Raw genomic sequence first — 12,909 nt, 5'->3', positions numbered from 1 at the left:
GGGGGGTCTGTCTGAACATAAGGAAGCACTTTTTCACTGTGAGGGTGACTGAGCACTTGCACAGGCTGCCCAGAGAGGTTGCGGAGTCTCCCGTCTTGTAGATATTCAAAAGCCGTCTGGACATGGTCCTGGGCAACCAGCTCTAGGTGGCCCTGCTTTACTGGAGGGGTTGGAACAGATGACCTCTAGAGGTCCCTTCCAACCTCAGCCACTCGGTGATTATGTGAGAAAGTAAGAGATTGCGTCATTTATGAAACAGTATACGAAGACACAAAAGATGCACTCATAAAGACAGTAATGTATTTCTCAAAGACTTCATGAAATTCATACGGGAAACACTAAGGTTTCTCTTTCCTCATCAAGCTTCTTTACCACGCGATCTCCACACACGGTGGAATTGCTCTTCGGGGGATGTGATGACAACGTCCAAACATATCCTAGTAAGGTGCAGAAGGGAGTGTGCAGAGTAGGACCCATCAGGGATGACCGAGTGTCTCCCTGGAGGTTCCACCAGGTCCATAAACATGGAAACTCTCTCTCAAAGCAGTATTGAAAGCACTGCCAGGATGCCCAGGAGAAACCTGCATATACTTTTTAGAGGACAAAGTAATTTGAAAGTTTCTAAAGAGCTGGCCTGTGAATAGAAAGGTGCAATGGCTGCTCTCCAGGCAGGCCCTGCAGCTCCTTTCGCAGCAGCAAGGTGCCCGGCGCACTGTCGGTGGAGCCCTGCAGATGGCTGCAGAGCTCTTCCAGCTCCTACCTGTGCTGGTGCAATGGGCAGGTGGAGGCAAAGCCATTGGCCAGTCCCTTACTGAAGGAAGCAGAACTATTTTCCTTTCAAAAGAAGGACACTTCCCTCTATGCTGTCTTTGTTTCTACCCAAACCTAACAGCCAGTCACCTACAGGCTGAGTATCACCATCTTTAACCTCCCAAAGATCCTGCATTTGCAAGTTTTCCCACAATGATATCTGAAAGACAGAGATGCTGCAGCTCTTAAGCATGACAGCAAACTCCTCTTACAGGATGAGAATTTGTTGCTCAAGATGCTTTTCTCACCAAGGCTCTGTACTCCTAAGAAGCTCTTATGGAACAGATATTTGAAAAGATTTATCCATTCCTCCTCTTGCCCATGGCAGCCATATCCTCTTCCTTCCTTCCCCAGACCTCCACCTAACTGTGCTGAATGGCTGCCTGGTACAGGAGGGCAGTCTTCTTCCTATACCCCATGTCAGGCTCAAGCACTGTCCCTGAAACAAGCCACCTTTGTCCACCGGCTTCTCTTAAACTCTAGCTTTAGCTCTGAACCATTTTTAATAAAATTGAGATCTCTATCACTCTGGATGCCCTCATTCCCCCGAAGTCATGTCTCCTACTTCCTTCTCCCCCTCTTCAGTGTTGCACAACAAATCAATGTAGGGACTGGGTCAGGTTTTCAATCACAAAATTTTGGATGCAAATCCTTCGTCTCAAGGATCATGAGGTTTTCTCTGCCCATCTTCTGTCACTTACATGCTCTGAGCACAGGATAGCCTCACGTCTGTACAGGCCCCTCAATGCGCTATGGACAGCTCCCTGCCACAAGCATGCTGACACTCGCTGGAATTCGGTGGCCAAGTCACATCACCTTTCTTGAAAATCCCAGCTACAATAAGGTAGCATGAGACATTTCTTTATGGCATGTATTTACCTGGTCCCTTTTCAATCTACACATCTGAATTAAGTAAATTATCTCCTACGAGCAAGTCAAGAACTTAGAATAGACACCAGCCACCCAACCTCTTTTAATACATCCAATATTAGTCATCAGGATAACAACCCTATTTGCAAATCATCTACCTTTATCAGATAACCAATGGGACCTAGTACAATATCTATTAGTCCAACAACATCACCACCAAGATATATAACTGCTTCTGTACAAAACCCTTTCTTCTAATCCTTCTTAAACTCAACAAGACTGATTGGTTTTTATTATTCATGAATTAATTTTTAACTCTTGGTCCAACAGGGGAATTGAATCTATAACATTTTGCAGAGACTGAAGCAAAGTAATAGTATGTTGAAAAAGCAGACCAGTCAAAAGCAGGTATTTTTAATTCTTTCAACCAACAATTAAAGAGGTGGGAGGGGGGCTGCATCTGTTTTTCCCTAAACAGCCGAGGGGAAAATTCTAAGGAAAATTAATGTATTAAAACATGTATAAATACCACATCACTGTACTGTGAGAGCTTTGGTTTTTTGTTTCATAATTATGTTACTTTAAAAAGACTATAGAATTAAATTTGTTCATATTTTTAAAAATAAGTCCATGTTAGAATAGGAACTTAAGAGGGGAAATTTCAACAGAGACAGTCCGTATTATTAGAGAAGTAATGATCATAGGCAGTGATTGTGGCTTATGGTTCCTTCTGCAGTGACAGTCCCCTAGCTGTAATTTCTAGAAGAAATGAAACTGCTCTGTTTTAAAATAAAAAATACTTCTAATAGAATAAAAAGAGAATGGTCAGAAACTCTGTAGGTGTTGGAATAAAAAAACAAAGTATCTCATCATCAAATAACCTTTTAAGCAAGGGATTCTATAAGGGGAAGCACACTATATTTTGTCCCTTCCAAAACCAAAATCACATTTAAAAGAAAAAAAGAAGAAATAACCAAAAATTAAACAAAAAGAAAAAAATAAATTCCAAACCACTGACTTTTCTGGCTGTGGCACATGAGCCCAGCTTTACCTGGATAATGTTATAGATGGACACCATTTTTCAAATTCCTCTGATATTTTATTTGAAGAAAATCTCTGTTCCTCTTTAAAAATCACAAATTCCAATATGCATTGATTTATAAACAGAAGATCTAACTGCAGTTGTTTAGTAGCACCTAACCCTATAGAACCCATAATTATATACGTTCCAAGAGAAACACCAAATTTTTTTTTAAGCATAAATGTTACATATGGTACATTTGCACAGCATTCTACATTTACAGAACACCTTCTATGCAAGGCTATGAACAGATTTACAAACTTTAACTAATAAAAACTTGAAACAATCTTGTGATAAAGACATACATACCTAACCTTTTTTTTTTTTTTTTACACATTTATACATTAATACACACACAGAAATATGCAACCATATGCAGAAAGGTTTGCATATGCATACAAAGAGACATTGTACGGATAACTGTTTAAGTGAAACAGTACACTGCAATAGTGAATGAACATGTGATTATACATAAAATTTTATTTCATACACATGTGCATTCTGTTAATTTATCGTATGTGCAAATGTACGTAAAATTGAATGTGTACACACACACCCTGATATACATCCATCCATGTGCTTACAGATCTCTTTATGCAAGAAAGCTGTTTCTCTCGTACTTTGACTCATTCCAGTCCTCTACAGTATGCTCGGTGCCGCTACACAACTTGTATCAATTATTCTGAAGGAGATGTGTCTGGCATCTGGCATATAAAGTAATACATATGGACATATCGATACACTTAAGCATCATTTTCAAAAGGTCATATTTGCTACAATCTATTAAGGCAAAAATAACCCACAAGAAGTAAAGTCAACATCCTTCATGAAGCCCAAGCGCCAAAATGCAAGTCTCCGTGTCGGGATTACCTTGGCTTTGAATATGATTCTATGACTGTATGAGACAGCTATGGCCTCCTCCCTGCCCCAGTCCCTGGTTAGGCTGCATTGCAGGCTGCACATCATCACTTGGAAGTCACTGCTCAATACAGGTAGGTGTACGGAGAGCCCTGATCCAGCCAGATATCGATGAATCTGATAACAAAAATTGCCTACTAAAGAGTGTCAGGCAATAGGCACCAACGTTTCTAGTTTCATAGGAGAAGGTTTTCAGTATCTCTCTGTACCACTGCCCCCTTAGTCTACAAAAAAGACCCAAAAAACCTCATCAACAGAAATACAAAAACTACGAAGAAACTGTATTAAACTCTTACAGATAAAAGTAGAAGCAACATCAGGTATGTCTGAAAAAGAGCTGAAGAAGGACTGAATTTGTGCGTCCTAAAGAATTAAATCGTTCTTCTTGCTCTACAGCACTTTCTGAAGTGTTAAAACTAGATAGCAATCACATGCCATACATGGTTCGGAAACAAAGAAAAATAAAACAAAAGCAACTCGTCAGAATTGCTGTATAAATCAAAGACTATTTTAAAGAATAAAAAGCAAAGTATGAACAAGATGTACACACTGAAAATGCATATCGGCTAATTCCGGTTATGTGCACCAGAAAAAATTCTAAACCAAATCCCTGAAATCAGTAACACCCTGTGCTCTCCACTGCTATGTTGCCACATCTGTGAAAAACTCATCTAGTTAAGTATAATTTCCTAAATCAAGAAACAAATAATACGTTTGAGAATGAGAAACTTGTCAGATTGACGAAATAAAACCAAAAACAACACAGACTTTAGAAAAATAAAATCAGTTGAAAAATAATTCTTTAGTGTCCTTATTTTCAGCTGTTTAATTTTTTAATATATAAAAATGGTGTAAAACTCAGTGAGAAATCTGTTTTGTTATCATTCATGTCAGCACATTTAAAAAAATGTACTTGTGGCAACTGATGGAAAATCGTATTTGTCTTATTTTCACCCAAATTCTTACACATTCTTAAAATTATCATCTCCATATGCAAAATTATAACAGGAGAATTGAACATTTTTTTAAACCTGTTCTTTTGACCTTTCTCTTGAGTAAAAGGACAGCGAGACAATACACTCACCAGCATTGTTCACAGTGACGGCTCCATCACCGCAGATTGAGGGCCATTATTACTAAAGGGAACTTTAAAGTGCCAGAAGAAAAAGGGGGAAAAATTAGAAAATAACACTTCTAAATATGCCATATGTACAAAAAGCCTTTCAGAACAGTAGACACAGAGCAACAAGAAATCTTCATCTAAAAACAGCTGCAGTAAAATACAATCAATTCAAAACAAAAGATGCTATAAGAAATTATCTCCTGTTGTGCAAGATACTCTAAGCTGGAGGTCCTACTTCCAACACCCACATTACAGGCTATTTGAATTTAAGGAAAATATATGACCTTTAAAATACATAGTAAATCCAACATAATTTCTGGGAATGGAAAAGGAAAATCTGGGCTGAAAGAAGGGGTTCTCATCAAAGGCTCTTACCCTACCAAGAAGAAAGTAGAATAGGCTTCCTTTTCCTTCCAAAACTTCAATAGGATGTAATATTTGTGAGATGTCCTTACAGTCATGACAAAAATTTTATGAAAACGCCCACCCCCTCTACATTTAAGCTATGTCCTTTCACATACATAAAAATGCAAGAATAAATAAAACTGTCCAAAACCAGAACAGTCCTATCACAAATTTTATTGCAATTTAAGTCCTATCTTGAAAACAAAAGAAAAAAACAAATAAGAGACAATGTTCACATGAAAAAGCAAAGTAGCCTTCTTTGCTTCCTATGCACACATAAGTTTGTGACTTTATGAAATGATTCTGTGTTATTCACTAAATCCTTATGGATCAGGAATACTCTTTGTAGGACGACAAAGTCATCCTAAGGGTGACCAGACTGAGATTTGCCAGGATCCCACAAAATGAACAGGATTTCTTACGTATTTATTCCTTCCCCCGTTCAGAAAGTGAGTGCAAGAAAATTCCAGCTCAGCAGGGACACAGAGCCATCGCAGGTTGTGTGATAACAGCTTGCCACCTGCTTTTCGCAAGTTGTCTTTGCGAAGTGCAAGGGGCACTGAATAGTAACGTTGCCTGTGGTGATAGGAATGCACTGAACAGCTCAGTATGCAAAAGCACTTACTGGTACACAGTGCTCTTCACAAAGGGCATTGCAGAATGCTTTCCAGACTGTGTCAGAAGTGCTAGGAGAGGAAGTATTAGTCTGCATGTCGCAGGAGGAACATAAGCACTTGCCATCACAATAAAAGAAGGTATAAGCAAATACAGGTACAATGCTGCTCATAGCAAAAAAAAAAAAAAAAAAAAAAAAAAAAAAGGGGGGGGGGGGGGAGACAGGGAATTTAGCAGCAGTCTGACTAGAAGAAGCATTTCTTTTCAAAAACAGCAAGGGTTAACAGTGGCATACAAACTCCGGTCCAGTCAAGATAGGGTCAAATGATGTGCAGTGAAAGTTTCAAGTCCTCAATCCCCCAGAGCTTGTTTGCTAATTACATTTGCAATTACAAACATGACAAATATATTATTATACAGTTTGTTCCACCTTGAGCAGGCATGTTTCTCCTCACAGACAGTCACTGCCAGCAGCCAGACTCCCAAGCACTGGAAGAATCAAAGTGCACTGGGCTCCAGCTGCAAGAATCATTTTGTGAGCATCTCTATTGCTTTGAAGAGACAGAGCAAAGCTTTAGAGAGAGGCAGCATAGCAAGGATGGGAACAAACGCAAAGAGTAAGTTACTACAATTTAATACCTAAGAAATAAAACTCACCAAATCAATAGCTATTACTAATAAATAATACTAATTATGTCCTGTTCCCGATGACAAAGCGCTTTACACATGCAAGCTACATAGAGATGACTACATTCACAACTCAAATGCAGCCAATACTAGGAAGACAGAAAGAAATCAAGATTTTCCTTTTTTTGGCAAGGTCACCATCGCCAAGTACTGCTAATATCTGCTTTGTTAAGTCCCTTCGCTAAACAAACAACCATCTGATTCATAGTTTGCTGGGGAAGCTCCGATCATTCCCTTTTTTTCCTCCCAGTTTCTATAGCAGCATTACCTAGGAACCTCACTGCTGGATACTGGGCAGATGCTAAATTTACTTGCTCACACTGCACAAACTAAAAATTCTGTTGTGCTCCCTGGCTGTAAAGTTACAATCAGTAGCTCCATGGATTAAAGAACAGGTCTGACTGGGAAGAATTTCCCAGTCTCTCTGCAATCTACAGTGGAATCGTTGATGTGCAACACTAGCTGCCGTTATGACCCTCAACTCCTAAAGCGAGGAGTGCAAGTTAGAAGTTGAGGAAAGGATTTTGGCTTTTATATCCAAGCTTTGTCACCACTTTTTTCTACTTTTACTATTTCTTTCCTTTATTAAATCTCTCAGATATTTTACACTCTATGGAGGAATTCTGCTGTGCTCCAAACAGAACCTGTAAAGTTCATCTAGTCTCAGGTTTTACCTCCTCCCTTCTTCCATTCCCCAAGAGAGTTTGTATCCTTTGAGTCCTGGAATATTTGGTAAAGTGACCCACTGACACAATGCACAAAACTTCTTATCGAACTGAAATTACTTGAAGAATACAGGTGTTTTCAAACAACATGAAATTCAGAGGAGGAGTAACAGCACAGAAACGGGGTTGGGGAATAACAGCAGAAGGGGCGCGGAGAGTAGAGCAATGTTCTTTTGGAGATAAAGAAAACGGGATGTGAAATCTCTGTCACAGCAACTTTCTCTGATGCAATCTCTCCAAACTCTTTCCCCTCCCAGGCTAAATGCAATATTTATTGATTACTTCAAATCAATACAATGAAAAAATCCTATTTTTTAAATATATTGATCTTTCCATATTTCTCAATAATTGATAATGATTAGGTCATCTTTACTTTTACAAGTGGAATTGGAAGTGGAGGGAAAAGTTAATACAAATACTTTAAAGGTACCAATTTCCTCATCAGCCTTGTGCTCAATAAGCTTAGTGTACCAAGACCCCATTCTAAGATGGGAACCTCATCCGAAAACCAGTAACTAGGCTATTTCCCTTACAGAGGTTTTGCAATTTATTCTGTTGATAAAACAAACAACTCCCTCTCCATTCTCCCCAGTTAACAACTCCTCCCTATCCCAGACTTTCGGAGATACTCTCAGAGCAGACAGTTGCATTCAGCTTCTCTGACTCAGATTTCCTCCCATTCATGGAATATGGAGATTTCCAGTAACCTCTGAAATCAAGTCACATTTCCTCAGTCTGTGGAGTGACAACAACTTTGTTAATTCTCTGCTGCAGGGTCCAGAATTCGCTCCTTCATTGACTTAAAATTCCAGTGTTATACCTTTCCATCTCTATCAAATATATCACTTACTCCTTTCAACTTTTTTCTTCTGTTCATAAAATAATTTTCATTTTTAGCAGATCAATGACTCATGTATCTTTCTTGTACATCAGAGGAAACAGTGTAAGAGACATAGCATCTGGCAGGATGCCCTCATTTACCAATGATTTTTATTTTCCCCCCATGATGGTTCCTTGGTCAGTTTCTGTCTGTCATGTAGAATATTAATTAGAAACAGAGATGGCAATTTTATAGTCCTATCAACATTTCTAGTGGCAACTATAACTAGGCAGAAAAAATTTCTCTGGGAGGTGAAAGTTAATACGGAAAAGTAAAATGCCGTATTTCACTCTCCTTTGAAACAGCTTTAGGTTTGCACGAGAGAGACGCAACACCAATATTCAGTATGACTATACATATGTATGTGCATATACCTACACATAAATATTTATAGATGCACACATGTGTTTGTGTGTGAATATAATCACATCTTTTATATGTCAGAGTGTACATTTGTGGTGTCTGCACAAGCATTCCCTTCCCGCTGTACTGCAGACAGACGTTGTCAGTACAGTGTAACTAATGTATTCTCGCCATATGCCCTCACCTGAGAGACAAACTGCAGGTACAAATCACTGTCTTTGTTAGCTTCCCAATCTGAACTCATACAAAAGCTTCTTCCTTGAAGCTGCATCACGTACCCCAGGAATAACTCTCCCAAAGGTCAGTACCAAAAGGTAGTAAGCAGTTGCTAAAGCGTAGATTCCTAAGCAAAAAATTAAATAAATACACTGCCTTAAGACACATGCACAGAGGGTCAAAATCAGGAAGAAGCATTTTCTTACTCTCCCTGCAAGATTCCGCACTGAGGGAAACCACACAACCCACTGACCAGAACTTCCGCGGGTTCCTGGTGTAACCACTCAGATCAACACACAGAGGCAAGGGAAAGGGAACTTTTGCTGCTTGAGGAAGACAAATCCAAAACCTGAAGAGTGGGATTAAGGACAATGAATTCCTTTGCTTAGTTTTTGTTCAGACCATTCTTGGGACTGACTGTTACAAAAATTAAGTTCTCCTTAAACTCCAAGGTGAAGGGTGTCACCTCTTCTCTCCTTTGCCTTGTTCATTCTCCCTCAATAATTGTGAGGTTAAATACAGTTTCCAGGTAACTGTATGGATCACATATTGAGTGACCACATCCACTTCTCTTCCTACAGTCTAATCTTCCTCCTATTTTTTCCTACAAACAAGCAACTAAACAAGAAGAGGTAATTTGCAATACTTTTAAATTCACTCCTAATTTAAGGTTTAATTTGACAAAAATTGCTGTCCACATAATTAAAGGCAGAATTTTTTTTAAAAAAAGGAAAATATTAAAATCTTTTCAATGGCTAGCAGTCAAAAGAGTAAATCAGTACAATAAGGATAATATGCTCACACAACTAGGTAGCGAAACAGGCAGAAATGCAGTAACTGTATTTACATTATATGTTCACAATGTAATCGTGTTACAGTAGGAGAAAAATGGCTAAAGGGATATATATTGGGCCAACTTTTATCTTCAGCTACAGGAATGCAATCTGAAATCTAACCTTAACAAAACCAGAATGATAATCAAATCAGTACCTGACACAATGCACATATACTGTTAAATATACCCATTTTTTAAGGCTTCCCACATCTTTTCCTTCTCTCGGTAACTTTTTTCTGACTTAGCCACACTTCCCTGTATTGTTGTACTCCTTTAATTAAAAAAAAAAAAAAAGAAAATTTTAAAAAGAGATTGAAAAATAGAGGTTGAGATATTTTAAATGGTATTTCTCTGTCTCTCTTCCCCAACCTCAACAATGTTAAAGAGAAGGTGAGCTGGCACACAGAACCAAGCCAAGCACTTCTCTGAACAAAGAGCTCTCCAACAATTTCTCATCTCAAAAAGCAGCACTCTCTACTGTAAAGCCATAGGGGCTCAGTGGCACTTCTCCCAGGGCCACCTTCACCTGTCTACTCAGTGGCCAAAGAGTTGTGAATACGGGTAAGGTGCACTTGACATTATTGAGAGCTGACTGAGAGCCCATGGAAAAGTAAAAGGGGTGAACAGTAATACAACGTGGATATTACTTCTTACTATTTTCATGTTTGAGTTCCTTTTCTCAATTCCAAAAGTAGAAAAAATAAAAGGGAAAAGTTAAGAGGCAACATAGTGATGAAGATCTAGCTTTTGATTGTGGCATTTTGTAATCTTCTTTTTTTTTTAATGAAGGTAAATGCACTATTTTTGCCTTAATATTAAAAGACTCCCAGCACAATACAAAATACATTTCCCTTAAGAAACTGTTTGTTTATTTTTAATTCAAAATGGAGCAGCCACAAGTGAAGCACCAGTGGGAAAAAGAAAATCACATGGGTTAGATTATTAATTTCTATTAACAATACTAAGTCTCATTTTAATGAAACTGCTGGAAGCAGGGGATTAAAGGAAGAAGAAATGAGTGTAAGGACAGATGGAGTATCAGGAAACAAGAGACAAAAAGACAAATAAAAGACAGCTGTAATGAGGAAAGGGGGGTCAGTACCATTGTGGATTTTTTTGCTTGGTTTTAATTGTTTTAATCTCACTAAATACAATGTGTTCTTAAAACAAAAGCAATGAAATAGGCAAAATTACTTCACTCCCACCTCTGATGACACCACAGAACCTGCGTAGGTGACACGCGGATTAACATGCGAACACACAAAAGGGGACTCTGCTCAGGGTGAGATTTATTGGAGAGAAGAAACGCATTTAAAATTAATTGCTCCAGTCAGCTGGATACAAACGCTGAGAAGATTTTCCTTTGTTTCCTAACTTCCCCAAAAGGATCACACCAAACTTCACATCCTAAAGTGATTTTAAACACAGCATTACCAGGCACAGCCCACTTCGGAGTACAAAGAGCAGTAGCAGGTGCTAAGGTATGAGCCACCGGTCCCAGCTCGGGATGTCTGCTTGCCAGCCCTCCGACTCACTCCACTCTTTCCCCGGGCAGGCTGTCCAAACAGTAAGCTGTGGGAAACTAAATTTCCATAGGACATTTCCGGTGAAAAACTGACTTCTTTGATAAAAGACAGTGCTTTAATGGCTCTACTTTGTGTGGTTTTATATGCACATCTCTTTGTAGACACCTAGTAATTCATCTAATAAAAATCCTAGCACAGACGAAAAGTAAAACTGCGCAGAAAGGACTGCCAGTGCTCCCTGTTAGCTGCCTGTTCCTAGGAGATGAAGCATTAGAGGGAGAAGTTACAAGGCAAGAAATAAACACACAAACACACCGACACCCCCCCGCCCCCCCCGCCCCCAAGCGCTCCTCCGCGGACGCTGCCGCACCTGCCGGCGCGGAGCTGCGCGAACCCCGCCGCGGCGGCCGCTCACAGACACCCGGCACCCGCGGCGCCCCGCGGGGCGGGCGCCGGGCGGCTCTGCGGCAGGGCGGCAGCGGCACTGCGGCCGCGCTGCCCCGTCCCACCCGCAGCGGGACGCGGCGCCGGTCCCAGCCCGCCCCTCGCCCGCCCGGTCCCGGCGCGGCACACTCACTGGTTGTGGTAGCCGAGCGGGTCGGAGATGCACAGCTCGGAAATGTCCATCAGTCCAGTTTGAGCATTCCCGGTTGGAAGAGAAAAAAAAAAAAAAAGAAAGAAAGAAAAAAAAAAAAAAGAAAGAAAAAACAGGAGAGAACAACTAAACTGCAGCGCGCAGGGAGGGCGGGGAGCCCCGGGAAGAGGAGCCGGCCCGAGCCGGGCAGCGGGGCAGCAGCGGCGGGCGGGCGGCGGGGAGGCAGCGCCGCTCCGCTCCGCTCCCGCACCCGCGTGCGGACACACTGACGGCGGCAGGAGGCGGGCGGCGCGCAGGACACGGCCACGGGGGATTTCGCCGCCCCGAGCCCCGCTGTAGCTTTAACGCCGGGAGACGGATGGAGACGGCAGGGCGGCTATTGGCTCCCGCGCAGGGGCTGGGCTTGGAGCGCGGCTGGGGGAGGCACGGCCGGGGGGGCCGCCGGACACGGCACCGGCACCGGCACGGCAGCGCGCCCGGCCGCACCGCGCAGCCCCGGCCGGCGCCGCTCTCCCCCGGGACAGACGGCGGGGCGTCCCGGGCTGCGGCCGGAGGAGTTGGGGCCGCAAGCTGGGCGGGCCCCGGCACTGCGACTGGGGCGGCGGAGCCGCCGGCAGCGCGGGGGACGCGAAATCGCAGCCCCAGCCCGATCCCACCACCGGGACGATCGCAGCGGCAGCGCACGCTCCCCGTCCCTCGTACCCACTAACCTGTCTCTCGTGGGCACCGGCTGTAGAGTTTAGGGTTAAGCAAAGCCTGGAGGTGGAGGTGCCCCACGGGCCGTTTGCACGGGCGCGCCGGCGGACGTCTGTCCGTCCAGCCGGCCGCCCACGTGCACGGCCCCGCACCCCGGCCCGCACGGCCCCGTTAGGCGCAAGCACATGGCTCCGCGTACACGCACTTGTGCACACGCACAGACCCGCGTCTCGCACCGCCGCAGCCCGAGCACTGCACTCGGACCTCTGCCCCCCCAAACTAATGCACGCAGGCAGAAGAGTGCCCCAGTCCCGTTTCAGAGCAGTGTCATTCAGATGTCACTTCAGTGCAGCTCATGAAACCACACTGGAATAAATTCTGGCACATGAGATCAGAATCAGACATTCAGGATAACGGTGTGTATTCCCAGGCACAAAAAACACAGATACAGACTCTCTGAAATCCTCACAAACATCAAAACTGGCACACGCAACTAGCCTCATGAAAGACATTCTCAAACCCCTGCACGTGTACTGGCTGCTGTTAGTCAGTGTGCTTTCACAA

At 42.4% G+C, this 12,909-nt stretch overlaps 1 protein-coding gene across 4 annotated transcripts in view; it reads right to left on the bottom strand.

Annotated features, from left to right (window-relative positions):
* ESRRB (estrogen related receptor beta) overlaps positions 1-12,909 on the bottom strand; it is a 137,048-nt gene that overhangs the window by 79,901 nt on the left and 44,238 nt on the right. The window contains exon 1 of one of the 4 annotated variants that reach the window (XM_074824795.1): positions 11,632-12,133. The exons of 1 other annotated variant lie outside the window; for it this stretch is intronic. In XM_074824795.1, the coding sequence (XP_074680896.1) occupies positions 11,632-11,681 (50 nt within the window). In that variant the 5' untranslated portion in view covers positions 11,682-12,133. Of the gene's footprint in view, positions 1-4,763; positions 5,140-11,631; positions 12,134-12,909 lie in introns of those variants that run through there. 2 more of the 4 variants (XM_074824798.1, XM_074824797.1) reach the window with 2 other exon arrangements.

The sequence above is a fragment of the Strix aluco genome, chromosome 4, assembly GCF_031877795.1.
Source record: "Strix aluco isolate bStrAlu1 chromosome 4, bStrAlu1.hap1, whole genome shotgun sequence".
Taxonomy (NCBI): Eukaryota; Metazoa; Chordata; class Aves; order Strigiformes; family Strigidae; genus Strix; species Strix aluco.
The sequence above is the reverse complement of the archived record's forward strand: the minus strand, read 5'-3'. Positions and strand labels throughout refer to the sequence as shown.